At 40.6% G+C, this 26705-nt stretch overlaps 1 protein-coding gene across 13 annotated transcripts in view; it reads right to left on the bottom strand.

The window, feature by feature from the left end:
- The window catches only part of ccdc7 (coiled-coil domain containing 7), a 141671-nt gene that overhangs the window by 14630 nt on the left and 100336 nt on the right, over window positions 1–26705 (bottom strand). For 11 of the 13 annotated variants that reach the window (XR_010007239.1, XM_062984369.1, XM_062984378.1 and 8 more), the window contains 13 exons: window positions 26331–26450; window positions 23500–23616; window positions 22848–22955; window positions 21264–21389; window positions 20053–20154; window positions 17497–17592; window positions 16358–16501; window positions 12764–12904; window positions 11895–11999; window positions 11087–11194; window positions 9567–9665; window positions 8209–8352; window positions 427–546 (listed from right to left, as the gene is read on the bottom strand). Coding sequence is in view for 12 of the 13 variants with exons in the window: in XM_062984369.1 (XP_062840439.1) it covers window positions 427–546; window positions 8209–8352; window positions 9567–9665; window positions 11087–11194; window positions 11895–11999; window positions 12764–12904; window positions 16358–16501; window positions 17497–17592; window positions 20053–20154; window positions 21264–21389; window positions 22848–22955; window positions 23500–23616; window positions 26331–26450 (1530 nt within the window). In the remaining variant the exon portion in view is untranslated. The remainder of the gene's footprint in view (window positions 1–426; window positions 547–8208; window positions 8353–9566; window positions 9666–11086; window positions 11195–11894; window positions 12000–12763; window positions 12905–16357; window positions 16502–17496; window positions 17593–20052; window positions 20155–21263; window positions 21390–22847; window positions 22956–23499; window positions 23617–26330; window positions 26451–26705) is intronic. The other 2 variants (XM_062984371.1, XM_062984376.1) reach the window with 2 other exon arrangements.

Genomic DNA, 26705 nt, shown 5'->3' with positions numbered 1-26705 from the left:
AGCCATTTCCCAGGCTTATTTGCAAATTCAAAATCATTTCACTTAAAATATTGTAACATTAGAAGAATAAATTAAAATATGTGCACATAAAATGGTGCAGAATGATTTTATATTTTGAAAACTGAAATCATCTACATGTACAATGGCCACTTTTGTAGAACACTAAAGAGTTGAAGTCAGGCCTCGAACAAGTTCTTAAATATGTCGAAGTTCAAGTCCTTAAAAACAACTGGATAGTAAATAATACATATTCTCAAAATAAAACAATTACTGGCTATTGATTTGATGGCTAAAATATTCTACAAGTATTCTGTGTTATTTCGATTTTAAATAGAACTACTGTATTCACTGAAGAAAAAAGAAATGCTACATAACAAATCTCAAGGCTGCCTTTGTAGAGAATAGTATCATTAACTTATGACCTACCCTGGCTATAAGGTTGCTGTTGTTGTAACTGTTGCTGAGCAATTTGCAGTGCTTGTTGAAGATTTATTTTCTGTCCCAAAATCTTGTTTAAATTGAGTATTTCTTGCAGAGCAATATCCACTGGAAAAAGCAATGGTAGATTTAAGTTAATAATTTTACACTTTTTGAAGTCCTTGTGTCAAGGACAGAACGCCACAAGATTCAAAGTAACAGAGTTTATTAGATTACAGAACTCAAAAATGCCCGTAAAAACACAAGGGCCAGGCAGTTTTTGCCTTTAGGAGCAAAAAGGGACAAAAGTAAATGTTCAAAAGATAAACCGGATTAAACCGGAGTTTAATCCGGGTAAAAACAAACTGCTTGCTTCAGCCTAGGTATTAACAGAACGAAAGCCAAGGAACAAAAGATACAAAGAATGCAACTAATTGGCAGCAGATTCCTCTCTGCTGCCAGCACTGTGCTTAGAGTAACTTGCGTCGCTCCCACACACACACAGTAGACAGGATCTCCAACACGAGCAATTCAGCCAAGGATTGTAGAAGTAGAGTAGACCAGTTCCGTTCCGTAAATCAAAGCCAGAAGCAGACGTTTGTAGTTTTTCCAAGTCCAAGAAGGGGGGAAGACAAGCCGTGGTCAGTTCAGTCCGGGTTCTCAAAGCAGGAGATGGCGTCCGTCAGAAAGACGACGGAAGGTCAAGCTAATAAGAGTAAACACAGGTTTGCACAAACAAATGCCCACACAATCCCTCCCGCCGTCTGACCCTGGATTTCAATCAACTTACGTCACAGCACAGGAAAGCACACAAGTCTTCAGGGAAGCGTCCCACACACACACGGATCCCAAGCGTTTGCCCAGATTACCTTGCCCGACGCAATTTGCAATTGCTCCCAAGCCCCATTTTATGCCAGTTACAAATCTTCATCACTGTCAGCTGTCCTCCTTAACCCGGGCGTTTCCTCATCACTTTCCTCGTCAGAGCTGGAACACCTCTGACTACGCCCAACAGCATCTCCAGCTGTGGATCCCGTCCCATCCCTCCAGCTAAGCCATGGGTCTAATCCTGAAGGTCCCCATTCATCTTCTGTCCCATCATGGCCAGTGGCACCCAATTCCTCCCTTACCCGAGTCCAATCCATCTCATCCTCCTCTGAGCTAACCAGCCCTTCCTCCATTCTCTCCGTAAACCCTTCGAAAGATTCTTCGTCAGATGGTGCTGCAAATATGTCTCGCAGTCTTTTTCTCTCTCGCTCCTCGAGAGTATCCGACTCTCGAGGAGTCTTACGCCCACGCCTGTCAGTAACAGAGCCATGAGGCTCAATCATAACACTATCCCCTCTCACAAAGGCCTCCTCCCCCGATGGCGGAGAAGTGGCAGTGATACCCTCCGCTATAGCACCACGACGACTAGAGGTATCAAGTTTCAACAGCGAACGATGAAAGACTGGATGGACCTTTAAACTAGACGGTAAACGCAAACGAAACGCAACGGAAGAAATCTTTTTAACGATAGGAAAGGGACCCAAATACCGAGGCGCAAACTTTCCCCCAGCCTGTTTAATATGTTTGGAAGATAACCACACCAAATCCCCTTCTTCCAACTCCTCCCCTGCCTGCCTGTGGCGGTCAGCCTGAGTCTTCTGCGTTGCCTTAGCTTCCAGCAGTAAGCGACGGGCAACATCATGCAATGCAGCCATTTCCGTAGAGCGGTACACAGGGTCCGAAGAGACCACATTGGTCGACGGCGCCACACCTCCCCGTGGGTGAAAACCATAAGTTAGCTCAAACGGCGTATGCTGACTAGATGTGTGCACCGCATTGTTGTAAGCAAATTCCGCCACCGGTAGCCACTTCACCCAAGCCGTGGGTTGATCTAAACAAAAACAACGCAGATATTGCTCTAAGAGCCCATTAACCCGTTCCGACTGTCCATCCGTTTGCGGATGAAAGGCTGAAGAAACGTTTAACTTAGTCCCCAAGCACTCATGGAAATGTTTCCAAAAGCGTGACACAAATTGCGGAGCCCTATCTGAAATAATCACCTCGGGTGCTCCGTGCAAACGATAGATGTGCTTAGTAAATAGTAAGGCCAACGTAGGGGCCGCCGGAATGGTTGAACAAGGAATAAAATGAGCCAGTTTACTAAATAAATCCACCACCACCCAAATACAAGTATAACCCCCAGACTTAGGCAAATCTGAAATGAAATCCATGGAAATGATTTGCCATGGCCTGTCCGGAACAGGTAAAGACGACAACAACCCTCTAGGGCGCCCAACAGGCGTCTTACTCTGCTGGCAAACGGCGCAGCTGTCACAAAAGCGCAGAATGTCTTGCCGCATCTTTGGCCACCAATAGCTCCTGGTAATGAGCTGCACGGTCTTGAATCTGCCAAAGTGCCCAGCCATGGGTTCGTCATGGTGGGCTCTAATCACCTCCAACCTGAGGGCCCCCACTGGTACGTAGACCTGCCCCCTGCGTACCAATACTCCGTCTTGATCTTGTAGATGCGGCAGTATGGTACGATTACCTGCTGAGAGCAGCATCAGTTGCTCCTGTGTCCACACATCATCCCTCTGAGCCTCAAGGATCTGGTCATGTAACCCGAGCTCATTATCTACAACACACAGAGAGGCAGTAGGCAAGATGGTCTGACATACAACCTGCTCATTGGTCTTAAACTCCGGCTTGCGGGATAAAGCATCGGCCCGCAAGTTTGCCTTCCCCTCTACGAACTGCACCTTGAAGTTAAACCTGGAGAAAAACAAAGCCCATCGGATTTGACGCTGGTTTAACTTCTTTGCTGTTTGCAAGTGCTCTAAATTCTTGTGATCAGATCTGACCACGATCTGGTGCCGTGCCCCTTCAAGCCAGTGCCGCCACACCTCAAACGCCACCTTAATCGCCAACAACTCCTTCTCCCATATGGTATAGTTCTGCTCGAAGGGTGTTAGTTGCCGCGAGTAAAATCCACAGGGACGCAAGGTCCCTGAGGAATCCTTCTGAGACAATACAGCCCCCAACGCGTAGCTAGAAGCGTCCGCTTCTACCACGAACGGTTTGTCAACATCAGGATGGGTTAGTATGTTGTCCGATTGAAAACTAGACTTAAGTTGTAGAAACGCCTCGTGAGCTTCCCGCCCCCACACAAATGGCTGTTTCTTGCGCAGAAGCTGCGTCAAAGGTACCGTGAGCTTTGCAAAATTCGGAATAAACTCCCGGTAGTAATTAGCAAAACCTAAGAACCTTTGTACATCCTTCTTAGTTTTCAGCTCCTGCCATGAGTTGACGGCGTCAACCTTATGTGGGTCCATTTTAAGTTCCCTACCTGACACTACATGACCTAGGAACTCCACTTCAGGCACATGAAAGACGCATTTGGAAGCCTTGGCGAAAAGCCCATTAGCCCGCAGTCGGTGCAGAACCTGCTTGACATGTTGACGATGTTCTTTCTCGTCCTTAGAAAAAATCAAGATATCATCCAAATAAATCACTAAAAATTGATCAATTAGGTCCCTGAACACATCGTTCATGAACCTCTGGAAGACCGCAGGAGCATTACAAAGCCCAAAAGGCATGACTCGGAACTCGTGGCATCCGAAACACGTGTTAAATGCCGTCTTCCATTCATCCCCTTCCCGTATACGGATTAAATTATAGGCCCCCCGCAGGTCAAGCTTGGTAAAGACCTTAGCCCCTTGCACCCTTGATAACAGTTCCGAGATTAAAGGGAGCGGGTACCTATCCCGAATGGTGTATTTGTTTAGGATCCGATAGTCGCAGACCAGCCTAAGTTCCCCAGTCTTTTTGGCTACAAAGAATACTGGTGCCGCAGTTGGAGAACTAGATGGGCGAATAAACCCCTTGGCTAAATTGTCATCTAAAAACTCTCGCAAAGCTTGCCTTTCCGGTACAGTCAAGGCATACAGCCTCCCTGCTGGCAGTTTCGCACCTTCTGCCAACTTGATGGCGCAATCATATGGCCTGTGCGGTGGTAATTTGTCCGCTTCTCTTTTACAAAATACATCAGAGAACTCCCCATACTCAGCAGGCACTCCCTCCATATCAGCATGAGTAACGTTTAGAGTGCAACAATCCTGCCTCTTTAAGATCACTTTACGTGTTGCCCAATCCACTTGTGGGTTTACTACAGCTAGCCAATCCATCCCCAGGATCACATCATATCTAGGCAAGCTCGTAATATCCCACACAAACGTTCCCGTTACTCCCTGCACCTCCCACGTTACTGCTGAGGTTTCCTGGTTAACCACCCCAGTCTCCAGCAGTCTCCCATCTGCTCCCTCCACCCACACGTCGCATGCCTTGCGCACTCTAGGAATGCCATGCTTCTTAGCAAACTCAATATCTACATAGGAGACCGTAGCTCCTGAGTCCAGCAGTGCCAGAGTAGAAACAAGTTCCCTTCCCCCAACAGATAATGTAATGGGTACGAAAACATGCTTCCTCCCCTCAGTTGACTGCTTAAGGAGCCCTAGTGCGTTGGACTCACGTCGCACTAGGGCTGGCCTTTTCCCGAAAGCTGGGAAGGTTTCACATTACAATTTTTGGCAAAATGCCCAGCATTCCCACAGTACAAACACAAGCCCAGCTGCCTCCTACGGCTCTTTTCCTCTGTAGACAGTTTTTTAAAGACCCCAAGCTCCATGGGCTCTTCCCCCATCACCACAGGTGCCCTGGTTACATGCATAGGTGGCGCACACATTGCTTTTGAGTGTTTACGAGCCTCGAACCTTGCGTCTAAACGCAACACCTTAGCTACTAAGGCGTCCCAGCTTTCAGCCGGCTCCAAGCGTGCTAATTCATCCTGGAGCATATCACTTAACCCGGCAGTAAATAAAAGCATGAATGCATTTTCCCCCCAATCCAGCTGGTGGCGATACAGGTTAAACTTATTTAAGTAATCCAAAACAGTCCCCTTTCCCTGTTTCAACCGATACAGAGCCCACCCAGCGTTCTCCGTGCGGAGAGGATCCCCAAAAGTATCAGTTAACAACCTTTTGAAATTATTCAAATTGTCCTTGACTGGGTCATTTCCCAAAATTAAATTAGTGGCCCATTGTCCTGCGGGACCGGTCAACAAACTCAAAATAAAAGCCACCTTGCTAGTGTCAGTAGGAAAAGCATGAGCACTGAGCTGAGAAAAATAAAGCTCCACTTGTGCCAAAAAGGTTGGCAACTTGCACCTGGTTCCGTCAAAGCGTTCAGGAGTCAAAACATGTCCTTTCACAGCAAAAGCTGTTTGGCTTAAGGCCGTTTGCAATTGGTCTACTTTGGCTCTTAACTCATCCATCGTCTTCCTGACGGGTTTATTGCTGCAATAAACTTTTTATGGGCGTCGGGCAATCTGTCAAGGACAGAACGCCACAAGATTCAAAGTAACAGAGTTTATTAGATTACAGAACTCAAAAATGCCCGTAAAAACACAAGGGCCAGGCAGTTTTTGCCTTTAGGAGCAAAAAGGGACAAAAGTAAATGTTCAAAAGATAAACCGGATTAAACCGGAGTTTAATCCGGGTAAAAACAAACTGCTTGCTTCAGCCTAGGTATTAACAGAACGAAAGCCAAGGAACAAAAGATACAAAGAATGCAACTAATTGGCAGCAGATTCCTCTCTGCTGCCAGCACTGTGCTTAGAGTAACTTGCGTCGCTCCCACACACACACAGTAGACAGGATCTCCAACACGAGCAATTCAGCCAAGGATTGTAGAAGTAGAGTAGACCAGTTCCGTTCCGTAAATCAAAGCCAGAAGCAGACGTTTGTAGTTTTTCCAAGTCCAAGAAGGGGGGAAGACAAGCCGTGGTCAGTTCAGTCCGGGTTCTCAAAGCAGGAGATGGCGTCCGTCAGAAAGACGACGGAAGGTCAAGCTAATAAGAGTAAACACAGGTTTGCACAAACAAATGCCCACACAATCCCTCCCGCCGTCTGACCCTGGATTTCAATCAACTTACGTCACAGCACAGGAAAGCACACAAGTCTTCAGGGAAGCGTCCCACACACACACGGATCCCAAGCGTTTGCCCAGATTACCTTGCCCGACGCAATTTGCAATTGCTCCCAAGCCCCATTTTATGCCAGTTACAAATCTTCATCACTGTCAGCTGTCCTCCTTAACCCGGGCGTTTCCTCATCACTTTCCTCGTCAGAGCTGGAACACCTCTGACTACGCCCAACAGCATCTCCAGCTGTGGATCCCGTCCCATCCCTCCAGCTAAGCCATGGGTCTAATCCTGAAGGTCCCCATTCATCTTCTGTCCCATCATGGCCAGTGGCACCCAATTCCTCCCTTACCCGAGTCCAATCCATCTCATCCTCCTCTGAGCTAACCAGCCCTTCCTCCATTCTCTCCGTAAACCCTTCGAAAGATTCTTCGTCAGATGGTGCTGCAAATATGTCTCGCAGTCTTTTTCTCTCTCGCTCCTCGAGAGTATCCGACTCTCGAGGAGTCTTACGCCCACGCCTGTCAGTAACAGAGCCATGAGGCTCAATCATAACACCTTGTCTATACTATACACTATCCAGATATGGTTTTAGAGAGTTTGTACTGAATCAGCAATGTCTCAACAATATTAACATACCATTTGGAGTCTGGGACTACTTTTAGCTTGAGCATTAGAGGTTATGCAACCCATTGTCCTATTTTTGACACATGTTTTTTCAGTGGGCTTCTTCCTTGAACCTAATTTCCTCTAGTATCATATGTGCAAAGGTTCATTTATTATTCATGCCCTTTCCCAATCATATCTCAAAACTATATTATTTTCCTTCAATTTCTCATTTTTCTATGTGCTAAATCTCTTAAATGTTCTCCAGCTCATTTTTACATGACAGAAGCTTGCATGCATTCTCGATTTGCTAAGCATTTGCGAATGCATAATATTGTCCAAAAGTGAGAACTTCCAAAGAATTGCAGCAAGAAATAAATGAAGGAAAATGCTATTCATCTACCCCTCTTTTATCTACCCCAGCTGAAAGCATACATTTGAGAAAGAATTGACCCATTATCGATGACAAAAGCTTAGGAAGTTAAAACGAGAGTGTATCAGACATCATTTACCCTCGCTTTCGGATTATGCCTTTCAGCAAAAGAAGAAAGATGGAATCCTGTCAGGGCTTTACACAAACTTAACCATGCAAGTGTTTGAATTCTAGTTTTTTGTTGGAGAAACTAGGGCTTACATAAGCATTCCACCCAAGTTGTACAGCAACTTATATCACTTTGGGGAAAACCTGTGGGTGCAGTCCTATCTTCCCCACATCAGTCTATCTAAATAGTGTAGTTCACTGCTACAATATGAGATCTTGACCTTAGTCTGTAGGAAGACCTTAATAAGGTATAATGTGGCCCAAAAGCTTCTGGAACTAAGTAGCAGTCTTCTGAGATTTGTCACATTTTCCCCAACTGTATCTCATCCTCTCCGCAGTGGAAATGGGAAAGAGAAAGTTGGTGCAATTGATATTGCATTTACAGTCTTAATACAAGGCGTTTTTTCTCTGTTTTAGCAATCCCCATCATTGACAGATATTTACTGTCTTTTCGTCCTCTCATTTCAATCCCTGCAATTCCAGCATGTGAACATCTCACTTCAAAGAAGACTGACTTTGCGAACTACAGGGTGTATTTTTTTATCTTGAATTCTGCTCTTTCTTGCCATACACTTTTACCTTTATTGGCTGCCTCAATTTGGATTCTGTCATCCTCTCACTCTTCAAGGCCCCCCCCCACACACACACACACAACTTTCCCCAAAATATCTATGCTTACCACTCTGTCTCCCTGCATTTCTTTCAAAATCTGAAAGGCCAGGCAATTGTGGCAAAAAGCTTTTAATTTCTTGATATTGCAGCGATGATTTTCTGCTCTCCTCTGGTGTAGCTTGCCTTTTATATGCTAATTTGATCTCCCTTTCTGCAAGGACAGTGGTCAAGATACAGCTAATTAAGCACTGGCAGGTTACAATAATCTATCGTGATTACCTTATACAATTTTTTCACTTATTGCTGAGACACTGAATCATTTGTTTTTTAAATAGTTCTGGCATCATACACGCACTACGTAAACATTTTTATGCTGACTGTATCTTTAAGACATTTCTGCAACTTGAGGCATTCAGCCCTGGCCATGGAGACACTGAGCATGCTCAGTCTGAGGACAACTCCAAAGCAGCCCCTCCCATCACCTTAGAGATGCCTTTCTCAAATTTAATTCTTAAGTAGCATAACTTGTTTTCAAAATGACACTTGCAGTAACTAGGAGAAATATCATTGCTACTGCAATGTTTTTCTCCACATTGGAGCGATTGACTTCAAGCTCATGTTTTCAAAATGATAACTGCAGCTTAGTAAAGGTAAAGGTTTCCCCTGACGTTAAATCCAGTCGTGTCCGACTCTGGGGGTTGGTGCTCATCTCCATTTCTAAGCTGAAGAGCCAGCATTGTCCGTAGATACCTCCAAGGTCATGTGGCTGGCATGACTGCATGGAACGCCATTACCTTCCTGCCGGAGCGGTATCTATTGATCTACTCACATTGGCATGTTTTCGAACTGCTAGGTTGGCAGAAGCTGGAGGTAACAGCAGGCGCTCACTCCGCTCCCCGAGTTTGAGCCTGGGACCTTTCAGTCTGCAAGTTCAGCAGCTCAACACTTTAATACACTGCGCCACCGGAGGCTCAATTGCAGCTTATCTTGCTTAATTTGATAAAACTGCTCTAATAATTAAGCAGCTACATAGGCAATGGATATGTTTGAATGTACATTGCATGGTAACTCCTGTTTTACATAGGACCTGAATTACTGATCTCTCAATTATACACTTAAATTAAATGAGAATGCTTATACATTCAATGCTTGCACATTCTAGATAGGTGCACTCCTGGTTTAGAACCTTTGGGGACCCCTAGACCCAGGATTGTTCCTGGATGGCCCAGTGCCTGCTATGGCCAGAAAAAGCTTTACTCATTTTCAGTTGGTGTGTCAGCTTTAGCCCTTTCTATGTAAAGTGAATTTGGCCACATCAATCCTAGCTTAATTTTACAGCGGCCCTGTGCAAAATGTTCCTAGTGAATATGGAGGACTCCCGAGTGGTTCAATCAGGCACATCGATAAGAATTCAGTCTTACTTACGTGAAGAAATGTCCTGCTCTTCCTGGACTGAAGTATCGTCTTCCATTTCTGATTTTCTGTGATATGGAGAAGCACTGCCAGTTCTGCCTTTCTCAATCACTAAATGGGTAAGCACACGGGGAAAGTATGTACACAAAATTAATGGTATGCGCAATTTTGTATCCAAAGATTTAGAAAGCACAGTCATGGCTTAAGGGTTTCATGCAAACTTCCCTGGTAAAAGAAACAATAATTAAACTCACAAGTGTAGAGCAATATCTGGAGAGGCTGGGAATTGAAGGGATTGTGTTGGAGTAGTTCCAGTCATATTTCACACACAGGTTCCAGATGGTGGTGCTTGGGATAGTTGCCCCTCAAAAAGTAGCTGTTATATGGCATCCCATAAGGTGCCATTCTGTCCCCAATGCTTTTTAATATTTACATGAAACCACTGGGAGAGATCATGTGGAGGTGTGGGGTGGGGTGCTATCAGTATCCTGATGACATCCAAATATATTTCTCCATGCCTTCAAAAACAGCTTTACCTAAGGATAGCCTGTCTCTCTGAATGAATGCCATCTCCAGCCACATGGAGACAAATCTGACAAGACATCTCCAGATAAAACAGAGATGCTTCCCTTCAAGGGTCCTAATCTGGGGATGGAGGTGTGTCAACCAGTCCTGGATGGGGTTGTTATTATTATTACCTGCACACCAAAAGTGTACACTCCATACCACACTCATTTTACTGAGACCATTTATATACATTTTATCAACTTGGAAATGGTTATATGTATTACTGTAGTTCTTAAATTCTAAGACACATTTTTCCTATATAAGCATCTCTTAAAATGGGGTGCATCTTAAAATGGGGGGGGGGGGTTCATGTCAGGAGCTACATGGAAAACTGCAAGTCACTTCTGGTGTGAGACAATTGGCCATCTGCAAGGGCGTTGCTCAGGTGTATCTTATGTATTTTTGTTGGTGGTGGTACTGAAATTAGGGTGCATCTTATAAGGCTGCACCTTATAATCAATGGTCTTTCAATTGAATAAATATGATATTTGATTAAATTAGCATTATTATTATTATTTATACAATACTCAGATTTAAAAATGCTCAGATATGAAGATATTATTTTCATTATTTATATCCCTCCAGTAACTGATAGTAACATTGACATACAACAAAATAAACACTTAAACACACATAATAATGCAACAAAGTATTCTTCCCAACACAGACTTGGATATAAAATTAATTTTAGTCCCAGTTAAAATTGACCTATGAAATCAATGAAATTTACACTACAACCAACTAAAGCTAAAGGTTTCGGTGGTGGAATCGCTAGCTCATACTTATTTGCTCAGCCGTCAGTGACTAGAAAAGAAAACAAGTGGCTATAGATTCATTACAAACAGCATTCTCTTGTTCTCTTGTCACAACATTATCTCCCAGCTCCTCTGTGAAAAATCATACACTTTAGAAATAGTTGGGCACTTTCAGGAAGCCATATTTTAAGCAAAATGTTTTATTCTTACTAGGTGCTTTGAGGATTTGTATTCGCAGCCCAGACAATGATGGTTTCACGGCCTGTTGCTGACTGACTGGCTCAGAGATCATTTTTCTTTTGCTTAGTGTTCCTGGTTCTGAAAGAGATTATACATGTATGCCATGGAAAGGATAAACATGCAGTAGACCCATGTACTAATCTAAACAAAACACTGTTAAATAATGGACAACAGTCCCTTGCAGTAATTCAATGTCTCTTACATTTAAAGTTTGCAGCTTTAAACTTTGTTCCATATTGTCCAGTAATAAACAAATAATGTCAATAATAATATCCAGAAGAGTCAGAAACTATGTATGTACAAAGAAAGAAGCTGTTGCCCCCAACATCAGCTGGGAAAGGGACCAAATGTCAGTTTAAACCAGATATGATCAAAGTGAGGTTTTCCAGATGTTAACACTGCAACACCCAACATTCATTGCCATTGGCTGTGCTGGCTAAGATGGATAAAGATGCAGTGTAACAATTTCTGTAGATAATAATCCCCCTGTTCTTGCTTTAACAAAGCACACTTTCCCAAATTTGGATGTCATGGTTTACGTTTAAAATCAGGCAGAAAAGAAATCTGCAACGTGGACATGAAAAGAGGGTAAAATGCAAGCAATAGGTGCACCATATCTTTCAGATAGTTAGAAACCACAGCTTCCCACTATTCTGAGTTAAATTTCTTAGTACTCTAGTCAACCCTAAATATATCTTTTTCTATAGAATCACAAGAAAGTATGGCATTTCCAGTAACTGAATAATTAAAAAATGCTATATGAGTTGCTTTTACTCACCAGCATATTTTTTTTTCGATTTCTCCTTATCATAAACAGCTTTCAGGTCTTTAACATTTGCTTCTAGCTTTGCAGCCAAAGCCCTTTGTTTTGCTGTTTTCTCATCTAGACACAAAGTTTCTGATTATACAAGCTGTACAGGATTACAAGCACAAGATGCTTTTGGAAAACATTTGAACACCATGGCTATTTTTGTAATTGTTCTCGTGATGGCATGAGAAATAAAAAGTATACACAAAATCCTATAGTTTTTGAAACAGCATGTAGGGAATATAGATAAATTCTGAATACCATCAAAATGCCTGAAAAATAAAGAGTTGAACCAGTGCCACTGATACGACTGATAAACTACGATTTAGTATGTATGGTATAGTGTTTGTATACAGCTTTTCTGTAAACACCAAAATGGAGTCCAACAAACCAAGACCAACAACAATACAGACACTGAAATAAAATCTTTGTAAAAATCAAAAAGAATTGAATATAACAAATGACTGAAAAGGCCAAGCCCTCCATGTCTTGAAAAGCAATCACGACATCGATAACAGTTATTCCTTGATGTGTTGTCTATATATTTTTATATATTTTTGTTGCAACAGTGAGGCAAGGACCATTAACTTACATCATGGCTTTGGACTTTATACTTCAGTCCTTTTATGGTGTTTATGTACTAGAGAAGTAGTTTATTACAACACATTAAGGAAAAACTGTAGATTACCTCTCATACAGAAAAACAACACAATTCTTAAGTAAAAAAAATTCTGTAAAGATGTGAGGAATCTTTTAAAGGGGATTGTTTTGTTACTATTATTATTATCATTACTATTATTATTAGGGAACAGGAAGAGGAGGCGCACTTTTACACCCACCTGCTTGTCCATATTCAGCCATTAAAGCAGCAGCCTCTTTTTCCAGAAGATCTTCTGGAACTGTCATTAAATATTTATGTAATGCCATTTTTTCTTTTGATGTGTCTTCAAAACCTTGGTGTATTGCATATAAAAAACCATCTGAAGTAATTGCACACAAAAACATTTATACATTCAATTATTCTCCTTCAAGAATATTTATTATTACACTAAATAAACACTGAAAAATACAGCCTCATTATAAAAGCAACTGATTTAGATCAGTACCATATTTTTTGTCTTCATCCTTACAACCATTTGAGACATTCTGTAGCAGATGTCTAAAGCTTCTCATTGGTGTGCTCTGAAGCTGTACAAGTTCTTCTAACAAATGTATCTGCATAGTGCACAATTTCAAATACAGTGTTGTTCATGTCATTAAAAGTCTATTTTTAGAATCCTACCCTGAGCAACTTTATATGCAGAAAGATTTTAAAAACAAATATAAAGAGAAGGTTTAGCACAAGCATGGCTGTTCCACTCTCAGTGGCTACCTCGTTCTTGAGCTGTGTTTTGAACTGGGCTGGCAAGGCTAAGAAATGCAGATCGGAGACTGTCAACAGCCACAACCTACAACAGGCATGGGCAAACTACAACCTACAACAGGCATAGGCTGTTAGGAATTGTGGGAGTTGAAGCCCAAAACACCTGAAGGGCCCAAGTTTGCCCATGCCTGGCTTAGCATATTAGCCTTTCTCACAAACTCAAGATAACTAATCAATTAACTCTGCCTACCTCAGATTTGATTTATGAATGTAGATAAATAGCAATATAATTGAGTAGCAAAAGTCAAAGAAACCCAATTTCTCTGCTTTCTTCTATTTGGATTGAGAAACAACCCAGTACGGGTTTGATTTTTTTTAACCTAATAGAAGCACCTAAAATTAATTTCCAGTCTTGCTAATGTTTTTAAAAGCCATATTTCTCATGATAAGTCTATCTCACAAGGTTCTCAGTTAAGGCTAGGCAGTGGCTTTCTCAGGTGAGGAGTGTGAGGTAGCCACCCTGCCCACCCCACTTTCTCCACTCTTACAGGAACCAGTGAAATGTTCCCTCTGTCACTGCTCTGGAAACACTGTTGAAATGCTCCCTTCATAAGATGCTACTGTTGGGTGAGTGGGCTTATTAACAAAAGAACCTCTCCATAAACATATAGCAGAGTAACTTATTAGCAGCAAAATGACCCAGCACCAGTAGCCATTTAAGAAAACACACAGACCAAAGTTATCTTTTCCTTAGGAGGCTGTTCTTTGTAGCAAAATAATATGGTTGCACTATTTACATGACACACATGAATAAAGTTCTTTATACTTCCTTCTTTGCTTACACGCTGGGCTTCTTTCTCATGCAGACAAATAGCTTCACTCTCACAGAGTCTCTCATACCAGACTTACACAGGAGCTTCACACAATAGCTTTACACGCAACAGCCTTCACACTGGAGCTTCACACATGAGGCTTTCAACCTGGGGCTTCTCTCACTGAAGCATCTCACACCAGACCATCTCACACCGAGGCTGACTAACACTGAGGTCTACTAAGCTACAGGCACACCTGTGTATATAGAACTGCAACTTTTGCTGAGTCACTGCATTCATATAACCCTTTTAGTGCTTGACTCAGATTTTTGTAATTAAAAATACCTATTTTTAAAATATTTCTGACAGCTACACCATGTTTCTTCACATAGCCCTTTTTCAACGTCGCCCAGGTCTGATGGAAATATTCTAATGAACAATCCCGCTGCACTGGGGTTGCCATTCAATCAGGGCCAAAGACAGATGAGGAAAAGAGCAATGTTACTTTTTAGACCAGTGGTTCCCCAGATGGTTTTGACCTTTAGCTCCCAGAAATCCTAACAGCTGGTAAACTGGCTGGGATTTCTGGGAGTTGTAGGCCAAAACACCTGAGGACCCACAGGTTGAGAACCACTGTTTTAGACAAAGGATGGAGATGCTACATCAGGCATGGGCAAACTTCAGCCCTCCAGTTATTTTGGACTTCAACTCCTATAATTCCTAACAGCTGGTAGGCTGTTAGGAATTGTGAAAGTTAAAGTCCAAAATACCTGGAGGGCCACAATCCCACCCATCTGTCCTGGCTCTCTCCTTGTCCCTCGCCCCATGCTGGAGATCTTCTGAATCAGATACCAAAGTACAATCCACCTTCTGTCCTGTGTGTCTGTGTGTCAGGAGACATTCAAAGTTCCCTCGCTCACTCATGATCACTCACTAGGGCATGACTAAAGGAAGGGGATAAGACAAAGGTGTCATCTAATAAGTGTTGGAAATGACAACATTCTTCAAGCCTTCTGTAGTAATCTGTGATCCTGTTGCTTACTGTTTCCTGTATGTATGTTCTAGTATGCAGTTTCCTTTACTCTATGGTTCCTGAGAAATTATTAAAGGGGCTGCAGACCACATGCGCGCTCGCTCTCGCTCTCTCTCTCTCTCCTTTTGACTATGTGACCCGTTGATAGCTATTTTATTGTAAGAGATGCCCTGGTCAGATGGCACAGGGAACATATCTGAAATTGGACTAGTAAGTTTTGTATCTGTGTATGCTGAACACATGAAAGTTGTGAATAAACCAAATATGTTATTTTTATCAAAGTCTACTTCATTTTTGCCTCTTGAGTGCATGATATAAAGCAAGTTGTTTTATGGGAGATTATATATTTTGGGGCACTTCTAAAGCTCTGCTTTTTATGCACTGGTAAAACTGTTTTCCTAACAGTTCAGAGATAATAGGTTATTCAGCCTAACAACTGAAACTATTGCCTTGAATAATTATATCTGGTTGTATACCACAAGAGAAGATTCTATTCTAAAGGGTTTTTGGCTCTTCTCTGTAAGGTCATGCTTCTCTAAGAAATTATGATCTCCAAAAGGTGTTTTTCCAAAAGTTATAACTGCCATTTTCCAAAAATAAGAGTACAAGGTGAATGGCAAGATCGGCAGGAAGAAGGCCTATTAGTTGATAGGTTCCTACATGTCAAAAAGGAGAATAAGCCAGAGTTGCAGGTTCTGTGTCTGAAAATAATATAACACACACATAGATATGACAGGACCCTTTTGTTCTGACATTACTTTGGGTGGGGAAGATATTGTAACACTTTCCATACACATTCAATCCAGAGATAAGGGGTCCTTATGATACAAATAGGGGTCAAACCAGGGCAGGATATTGCAAACTGCAACTGAATTTTTTTGCTGGTAATGTCCAAGTGATGTCAATGGATTTACTCAAAGTAGTTCTAAGCCTGAATCCAGTTTTATGTGGGCAGTACTCATCATCTATAATGCTTATTAGTGGCCTTGAGAAAAGCACTGTTTCTCACATGCAATGTTAGCTCACAAAGCTATTATGAACACTGAGCTGTCTAAAAAGAATCCTGGACTTTAACTATAATAAAAACAAACCAATTCTGTAGGACTGTAGAAAACTTCTTTTTGGCAAGGATTATAATTCAATTGTAAAGGTTTGTCTTTTTTGAAAAAAGTCAGTGATTAGTGAAAAATGACATTATAATGATCAAGAATAAAACTGTACTTACCAGGAATTATGCCTTTTTCTCGAACTATACCTTTTTCTTGAATTATGCCTTTTTTTTCCAGATCCCTAATAGTTGATTGAAGGTATGAAAATAAATCCTTTTTTTGTTCAATGAATTCTTTTACCGCTTTTTCTTTATGGCTTCCTTCATTAAAAAAAATATTAAATATCAATCACATCTGATATCCCAGGGACACCCTCCTCTAGAAACTTGAAACCATGTCATGGAAACACTCCATGTGATAAGAACATAATACGCATTTGTTTACTTGCTTTAATGTTTTTTATTCTGTTTTTCAAAGAAATCTCCTACCAAGATACTTCCCAGAGTAATAAATTGATACAATAAAATATAACTAAACTAAAGTGATATAAAAAAATCAAAATATACAAAAATGTATACATCAATTAAAACCATAGTATAAAGCATGTACCTAACATTAATTTAAAAGCTGGTTGAATAATTCCTATACACCAGGGCTGTAGCCAGAAAAAAAATTCGGGAGGGGTTTTGAAAATTTCGGGGGGGGGGGGTCAACCCCTAGCACACACCCCTCCCCGCTACAAACCTGTCAATATCTGCTTGAGATAGTGCCTGGAGGGACACTTAATGTTTTGTGTCTCATAGACTTAGCATGGGGATTTGGTTAACCAGTTAAAATTCATGAGTAAACCAGGTTTTTTTTATAACCTGAAAAATTTTGGGGGGGGGGGGGTTGAACCCCTAAAACCGCCCCCTCGCTACAGGCCTGCTATACACAGGTGAATCATCCTCAGTCATACTCCTACCACAGATTATTCTGTCCATGCTAGTCCAAACATTGGGAAGTCCAATAACAAACCTCACCTTTCCCATGAAATTTCAGCACAATCACTTAGTTAAAAACCTCCCAGTAACTCCATAGACACAAAGAGAGAATAATAAAAAGAAACATAGGTAAAGGTAAAGGTAAAGGTTTCCCCTAGTCATCTCCAACTCTGGAATGTGGTGTTTATCTCCATTTCTAAGCTAAAGAGTAAGCGTTGTCCATAGATGCCTCCAAGATCATGTGGCCAGTATGACTGCATGGAGCACCATTACTTCATTTTCCCACATAAAAATTCCAGTAGCCCAGAGATATAGATATTTTAAGTACTTACTATCATCTGCATATGCTCTTGGTTGTTCTACAGCAGGCACCTGCCATTTATCAATCAATTTTTTCTTCTCTTCTTTTAAAAATCGCACTTTTTTCCCTACAAAAATAACTAATTTTAATGTAGTCAGTGGAAAAAAAAGGGTTTTAAAGATTATCAACTACAATAGTTTATGGCTGTTGATTAAAGAAAAGGTAACATAGACTACACTGGCCAACATACATTTTGGTGTCTCAAATGTTAGACCTTTCTTGGGGTATATTTGACTTGTTGATTCCAAAAATAGCAATTCTTAGGATCTAATAATAATAATAATAATAATAATAATAATAATAATAATAATAATAACACTTTATTTATACCCCGCCATCATCTCCCCGTGGGGACTCAGGGTGGCTCACAATGTTACAAAAGTAACAGCGCAAATACATTAACAATATACACAGTTTAAAACCCAAGAAGATGATAAAACAGAAGTTAAAACAAAGGTTTATACAACAGTAATAATATCAAACAACCACCAATGCAATTCAGTCAACTTCATAGGTGGGGGGGGGGGGGGGGACTATAGCAGCAATATAAGATAAAATCATTAGATTAAAATACCCCGATGAAAGGAACCTAATAACATTCAGAATAGAATTATAATCCAATAGCTGTCTCTCCAAAGGCCAGCCCAAACATCCAGGTTTTCAATTGTTTCTTAAAGGACGGTAGGGAGGGCGCTAACCTAATCTCCCTAGGGAAGGGAGTTCCAGAGCCGAGGGGCCACAGCCGAGAAGGCCCCCTCTCTCGTCCCCACCAAATATAACTGTGAGGAAGGCGGAAGCGAGAGCAGGGCCTCCCTAGAAGATCTCAGAGATCGCATAGGTTCATCGGGGACGACGCGGTCACCAAGATAGGCAGGTCCCGAACGTTTTATAGGTAATAACCTGCACCTTGAATTGGGCCCGGGATATTATCGGCAACCAGTGAAGCTGCATGAACAGGGGGGTTGATCGCTCCCTGTAAGCAGCTCCAGTTAGTAACCTACCCAAGTTTCCAACAATGGATGGGTGCTAATGTAAGCCACTAACTTCAAGACCAACTTCCTGAAGGGCTCCTTTGCTGACTTAAATTTGCCCAATTTATATTTATAATGTTTTATAAACATGATTGGTTCTGACCAACCTTCCATTTCACATACATCTTGCAATTAAGATGTCACAGAATACAGCATAGACACCGACACAGGACTGGGCCGAGGAAATTTCCAGGGGTACGCAAAAAGTTTTGCGCCTCCCCGCCGCACCACGGGAGGCATAGCCAGACCTAGCCCCGCCTCCCATGCCACGCGCAGACGCCCTGACCCCGCCTCCCACAGCACGGGCCATGCAGGAGGCGGGGCCAGGGCGCATGGGCGGGAGGCGAGGTCAGCTCTGGCCAGCTCTGGCCAGCACTGACACAAGATCAGTGTTGGTGCAGGCCCGGCCCAACATGGGACGCTAGCCATGCCCCCGCGTTGGGCGCCATGTTCCCAGGGGCGCTATTGAGCCCCTGGGAGGCGGGGAGCTCTGGCCCCGCCTCCTGCACTGGCCAGGCTGCGGCAGGAGTCCTTCCAGGCCACGGCCTGGAAGGACTCCCGCTGCAGTGGGCGCGTGATGCGGGAGGCAGGGGCAGGGCGCCCCTTGGGAACATGGCGCCCAACGCGGGGGCGTGGCTAGTGTCCCATGTTGGGCCGGGCCTGCACCAACACTGATCTTATTGAGTGTGTTGAGTTTTACCTCAGTCATAGCACAAAAATATAGAACCCCTAATCCAACATGATAATAACTGTGCTTGATACCTTGTATCCTAATGTCTTTGAGCTGATTGAAATGAACATAACACTCTGTCTAACAACCTTTGAATTTCTCGAATATATTCTAAGAGCATGTCTCATATCTCCAAAACGTATCTTGGTTTTGAACTGGAGTTTTTAAAATATATTGTATCATTGACACCTGTATAAATTGATGGAGCCAACTTGAAAACCAGCCTCTCATCCTCAAATCTGAAAAAAATGGGATGGACTGACAAAACCATTAATTCTGAAACTCTTCTCGCTTACATCTCGTTCACTAGAAAAACACTTCTCAATGAAACTGTCAGTGGCTCAAAATATTCATCTGTTAGCTCATTCAGAAATAGATTAAAATCCCAGGTTGGAAACCTATATATTGTAAAATGAGTTGAAAGAACTGCAGCCACCAGAAATCTTTTCATATGTGGATAGGAATCAATTGGACCCATTTCACAACATTAATATATTATCTGTGTGGATTTCTTCCTGGATATCATGACTGTGCTCACCACTGCTTCCAAATAGCAACACTTTTCCAACATCACTCTCCCAAAACCTATGCAGCCAAGCGCAAACACTGTGGGTCCAAATGCTGTACAGAACATTGTATTAACAAGTCCATCGTGTGTACTGCTTCTTCAGCTAGCCTAAGAACAGTTGTCTAAAAAAGCTATTCAGATTAATTCAGCTTCATGTACCTATTAAAAGTATATACATGTTCTTCATTCTGTACTTACTTATACCATCCAATTGAATAGATGAAAGAGTTCCTGATTCTTCTAGTTCATCCAGTTTTGATTCTAAACTTGAAAGCATTATCAAATCATTAAAGTCTTTCCCTAGAAATAAAATAATACATGCAGTTAATAACTGAAAGTATTACTTAATATTTTCTTCAACACAAGTATTACGCAAAATCCATGATAATTCTTAGAAAAGTGGTGTTCAGAGTCCCTAATAAACATATATCTCTCTCTCTCTCACACACACACACACACAAATATATATATATAGGGTTTCTGTATGTATGCTCACATATGTATACTCCCATATCATTGTAGTCATTGTGCCATAAGTATGGTGCCTCCACATCTATCAAAAAATAAGTTAGAATATTTGCTCTTGAATCAGTTACAGTTTGCCTGAACACATATGGATGTGCAGCTTTGAAATTCAAGAAAATTAACAGGATAATCTAGAATAGTTTTCCAATATTAGCATTTATTTATGGTTAAATTATTTATTCACTCATACACAACAAAATGTGAATTATCTAGATGGAGAATGAACAATAAATCTTACATGACATATTTTACTATCAAGTATGTCAATAAAGTACACAACAAGGCTGCAGGATATTAAACTAATATCTTCGGTAATTTATAATCTCTGTTTGTTACTTGATTCCGCAGTTATAAACAGCAAAACACAATTGTGTTCATCAAGGCATCAGAGAAACGGCTTATTAGATCATCACAGCTCAATGTCTTGGTTGATGACTGATTTATTTTGTTATAATGTTTTTATTTCTCTATTTTTATGTTACTGTTTATGCACTCTATATACCATGTGTGTACTTAGTATGTTTATATTTTATATTTTAAAACTATGTTGACTGAGCTTGTCCCCTTGTGAGCCGCCCTGAGTCCCTTTGGGGAGATGGAGGCAGGATACAAAAATAAAGTTGTTGTTGTTGTTGTCCAAAAGAGAAGTGTTTCCTTCTGTTTTGAGTTCAGTGTTTTACATTTTATCTTTTCAGTCAATTTAAGTGCACAGCTCCTATAGTTGCCACCCAATCTTCCAAGTTTTTTTATCTAATCCCATCTATGACTCTTATACATGTCACTCTGTCCCTGATTCTCTGGCCATGGAGAGAAAAGGCTGCTGCTAAATCGGACGTATTGGGAGGAGAGCTGAGTTCAGTTCCAGAATGCTGATTTCCACTTACTGTCTGGACCCATCATTGCACTTCGGTATACATCAGAAGTCTGTTCTTCTTGCATTTCTTGAAGCATAGTTTCAAGACTTTCATTCAAAAGTGCTACCTTCTCTGCTAGTTCCTGCTTTTTCTGTTCTGTGTAAAATAAATGATCATGTTACCGTTTGGTATTTTAAAACCGTTTGAATTTTTTAACTGTTTGATAAACACCAGAGCTATCATTACTGGAAAAAAATGCCTGAAAAAGCACTGAGGTGTCTGAGCCCATTATGCTAAACATGATCACTGCATGAAAAAAGGATCCAGAAATTAGAAGAAACAAATGACAGCCTTCTTAATAAAATCAAATATTTTGTACTTGTTTATTGGTTTCAAACATACCTTTGATCTCTTAGCATACAAAGACGCTGAAACCCAGCAAATTGCAATATTTAACACTGCTTATTTTGACTTGGCCCCTGTCCTTCCAGAGATCAGATTGATGACAGCTGATAAACAGCTCAGACTTTGTCCATGCTCTCTTCTTGGGTTAATATTGGAATAACTGTACTATTCAATTGGGTGTACTCTATCAGTGGAATTTTGATAATGGCCTTCTCAAGACCATTACTATTCTATAGTTGTACTTTCTTCCTCATTATCTCAATGGAGTCACTAACAGATAATGCTAATGTCTAGATCACCATCCTCAACAAACTTCTAAACTGTACTTCCAATACTGTAATACTGTAAGCAGCTGTGCATAATATTGTCCCTATCTGAATCAAGGTCTGAGGAATCACCTCCTCCACTACCCACGTGATCATCACTTTTCTGTAGATCATCTTCCATCTCTAAGAGCCGCGGTACTGCAATGGGTTAAACCCATGTGCCGGCTGAACTGCTGACCTGAAGATCTGAAGGTTGGTGGTTCAAATCCGCAAAATGGGGTGAGCTCCCATCTGTCGGCCCCAGCTTCCCACGTGGGGACATGAGAGAAGCCTCCCACAGGATGGTAACACATCCAGGCATGCCCTGGGCAACGTCTCTGTAGATGGCTGATTCTCTCACATCAGAAGTGACTTGCAATATATTCTTAATTCACTTCTGACCCGATTAAAACATCTTCCATCTCTGACCCAGAAGTGTTCTGCTTTTATAAAAGCTTTCATTTCCTTGTACACTTTGTCCGTTCTTTATTATTTAACTATCTTAGCAATGGTGATGCCTTTCTGCTATGTTCTGTATTACTAATCAATGTTTTGCTTGTTTGGCTCTGAATTATTTGTGCTTGTGCTTTCACCTCTCTAATATTAAATAATGAATTAATTGGTTTCTGAAACTTGTGTTTAATTAATCCTTGTAAATAAGTTATTAGGTGCAATTATGTTCTGTATATTGGTTTCTATTAAATAATTCATGAATGTATAATTTACTAGAGGTATTTTTTGCCTTGATCACTGACCAGAATATACACCCAACAATTGGGATAATTCTTACTTCACTTGCATTCTGCTGTCTCACGCTCTAGTAGCCACAGTGCTCACATGGTTCTATCCTATTTACCAGGCATAAAAGACCACTGGGGAAATGTAGTAGGAACACTTTACTTACCACCAGGTTCAGCGTTTGCAGCAGCATGCAAATCTTTCAGCTCTTCCACATTTAATGTCAGATTTTCAAAAAACAATAGTCTCTTTTCAAACAAATCTAATTCTCTTTCTGTAAAGAGAAAAAGTTCAGCATTTTTATCTTAAAAACTTTATCATTTAGAAATAGCTACATCAATGTCGAAAGAGAAGATATGGAAGATACCTGAGAGACAGTAATGAAGAGCAAGCACTAGACAGGTACAATGAATAGAATGTGAGGATGCTGTAGATATGTAAATATCACAAGTCTTTTGTTATTCTTTTTATCTGAGGGACACACTTTAACCCTGTGTGTGTCAGGGAAAACGGAGAGCAACACTGTCCTGTCATTAGACTAAACTTTGACAAGAGTCTGCTTTGACTGGAGAAAAATCACTGCTGACTTTTTCGAAGGACTTTGAACCCCTTACTGTTTTTGCAGAAAAAAAGAAGATGATACAGTATATAGCATCAGACTAGAAAATCTCCGTAATATTTCAATTTGTCACATCTAGGAAACACAAGTCTTCAAATGGAGAAAAGAGAACATATTCCATTTTGAGATTAAACGTCAGCTAGTCCTATTGCTTAACAGTGATCACTTCTTCTGATTATATTTTGAGAGCCATACTCACCAGTGGGTTTTAATACCCCTGCTGTATCTAAAACCAGATCCTTTATTTCTTGCATAATTGCATCTAAACCGACAGCCAAAAGCCTCCTTTCTTCAGTGAGTTCTTCTACCTTTTGATCTAAAAATAAATTAGCACAAGTTACATTCAAGAATATTTTGGTAGTTCATGTTATTTTCTCTTTCAAAATGTATCAGGCATTTTGTATTAAAAAAACCCCGAAAGCCAGCATAGGTTTGGACATTTGATTCTGACTATGGATACCAGGTTTAAATCCCTGCTTAGCCATGGAAACCCAGTAGGTAACCTTAGGCAAATCATTTCCCCACAGTGTCAGAAGAAGGCAAAACAAACCATCTGAAAAAATCTTGCTAAGAGAACCCACCTTAGGACTGCCATACGCTGGAAACAACCTGAAGGTACATAAAACATATGAAAATATTGCATAATGTAAATGATCTATGTTACATACCAGCCTTCTTTGTTCCATTTGATATCAAAGCCTTTGGATTCTGTGCCCAACCCTATACAGGCTTTAAATTTGTGTCTGTTCTGATTTCTAAATTCTTAAATATGTTATTGTTATTGTTAAATTGCTTAGTGAGTTTTTAGACTGTTGGAGAACAAGTAGCACCTGTGTGGTGACTGGTAACCACTGCGACACAGGTCCCTTTTACACTGCCATATAAAATCCAGATTATTTTATTATTTATTTGATTTACCCTATTTATACCCCGCCCACCTTTCTCTACCCCGAAGGGGACTCAAGGCAGCTTACATATGGCAATTATTAAATGCCTTAAAACACATGCAAAGCATAAACTTAAAAATAAATTAAATTAAAATTGAGACGTATTAAATATTTAAAACATTACATTCAATATTAAAATCACACCATGCAGAAATCGTAGTCTGGATTATCTGTTTTGAACTAGATTATATGGCAATGTAGACTCATATAATCCAATTCAAAGCAGATAATGTAGATTGCCTGTTTGGATAATCTGGATTATACAGCAGTCTAGAAGAGGCCACAGAATATGGGGAGCAGAGGGAACTGCCATCTCATGTCACTGGGCTGCCAAAGTCCAAGAAACATGGGGTTAAAGTGAGGACAGTTGCATCTGGTTCACTTTATGTCCCAGCCCAAAGGTCCAAAACCTACAGCAGAATTTGCACTCCCCCAACTTTGGGGGATGTAAGGCCGCATTAATATGGTCTTGCTCTGCATTACCCAGGATAACTCCCATATGGTGTTTGGCTACTGTGGGACTGCTCCACACCTACACCAACCTTAATGGTCAGTGTATATGTGGCTTTCATGTAATCCAAGTAATCTATAAGCAACCTAGGAGTGGTCTGGAATCTACTGAATTGGTCTTTTTATCTAGACCAGTGTCAGACTGTGTATGTATTTTAGCGCAACTTAAAAGGAATAGAGGATGCATTTTCAAGAAATATACCGTATATACTCGAGTATAAGCCGACCCAAATATAAGCCGAGGCACCTAATTTTACCACAAAAAAACTGGGAAAACATTGACTCAAGTATAAACCGAGGGTGGTAAATTTCAGAAATAAAAATAGATACCAATAAAATTACATTAATTGAGGTATCAAGTAGGTTAAATGTTTCTGAATATTTACATAAAGCTCAAATTTAAGATAAGACTGTCCAACTCTGATCAAATCATTGTTTTCATCTTCTTCAATGTAAATGTGCTTATGTATCCTTTTAATAATAATAGAGTAAAATAATACATGTAATAATAATAATTACAGGAAAATAATACATGTAATAATACAGTAGAGTCTCACTTATCCAACATTCTGGATTATCCAATGCATTTTTGCAGTCAATGTTTTCAATACATCGTGATATTTTGGTGCTAAATTTGTAAATACAGTAATTACTACATAGCATTACTGCGTATTGAACTACTTTTTCTGACAGATTTGTTGTATAACATGATGTTTTGGTGCTTAATTTGTAAAATCATAACCTAATTTGATGTTTAATAGGCTTTCCCTTAATCCCTCCTTATTATCTAACACATTCGCTTATCCAATGTTCTGCCAGCCCGTTTATGTTGGATAAGTGAGACTCTACTGTAAATAGAGTAAAATAATAAATGCAACAATAATAATAATATGATCAGAGTGAAATAATAAATGTATTAATAATAATAAAAATAGAGTAAAATAAATGTAATAGTAGCAACAATAATAGAGAAAATTAATAAATGTACCATATATTCTCGAGTATAAGCTGACCCAAATATAAGCCAACCAGAACCCTCACCCGAGTATAAGCCGAGGGGGGCTTTTTCAGTCTTAAAAAAAGGGCTGAAAAACTAGGCTTATACTCAAGTATATACAGTAAACAACACAACACATTATGAAAAGTCCTTTCAAGTGAGGCTGGATCTTCACTGCCCTATATCCCATAACCTAATCCCATGTTATCTGCTTTGAACTGGATTATTTGACTTTCCACTGCCATATAGTCTGTGATAATCAGATGATCTGGGATCAGATCCTGGGATATAGGGCAGGGTAGAAGGAGTCTGCGCTCAAAGACTTATTGAAACAAAAACGTCTTGACTTGCCTAGAAAAAGAAAGCACACAAGGTGCAACATGTTTCTGACATTCCACCCACAACTGGATATAAAGAAAACACCCATTTTTCAAAACCAGAAATAAACCCCTGGTTACTTTAGTTAGGTTCTGTCATTTTTAGTAGTTCATGTTGCCCACAGGTGAAGACTGAATCCTAAACTGACAACAGATATCCAACTACGAATTGAATTGTCAAATCAAGTAAAATACTTACAATTGACATCATCTGGCTCAGCAGCAGCAAGAACCTTTGCTTTGTTCAGACGTTTCACATTTGATGCCAGATCCTTCAAAATTACTCTCCTTTTTTCCGATAGTTCTTCCAAAATTTCTTCTACAAACAGAATGGCTAATCAAGGATTTTCTCTCCTAAAACTTTCCTAATACTAGCCAATAAATACTTTTTCATTGAAGAAAAGTGGACTCATATAACTCCAAATATTTTCTATATTTGGGATAGCAATCAAATATATTTGAATTATCTCTTACATCAACTCTATGCTGTCTATGGCTCAACCCAAGGCTCCCAATAATGTGTCAGTCCCTATGGGATCATGAACAACCCTGACAAAAAATGTCTATATCTGAG

This window comes from Anolis carolinensis, chromosome 6 (assembly GCF_035594765.1).
Source record: "Anolis carolinensis isolate JA03-04 chromosome 6, rAnoCar3.1.pri, whole genome shotgun sequence".
Classification (NCBI taxonomy): Eukaryota; Metazoa; Chordata; class Lepidosauria; order Squamata; family Dactyloidae; genus Anolis; species Anolis carolinensis.
This window is presented reverse-complemented; position numbering and strand designations above follow the sequence as displayed.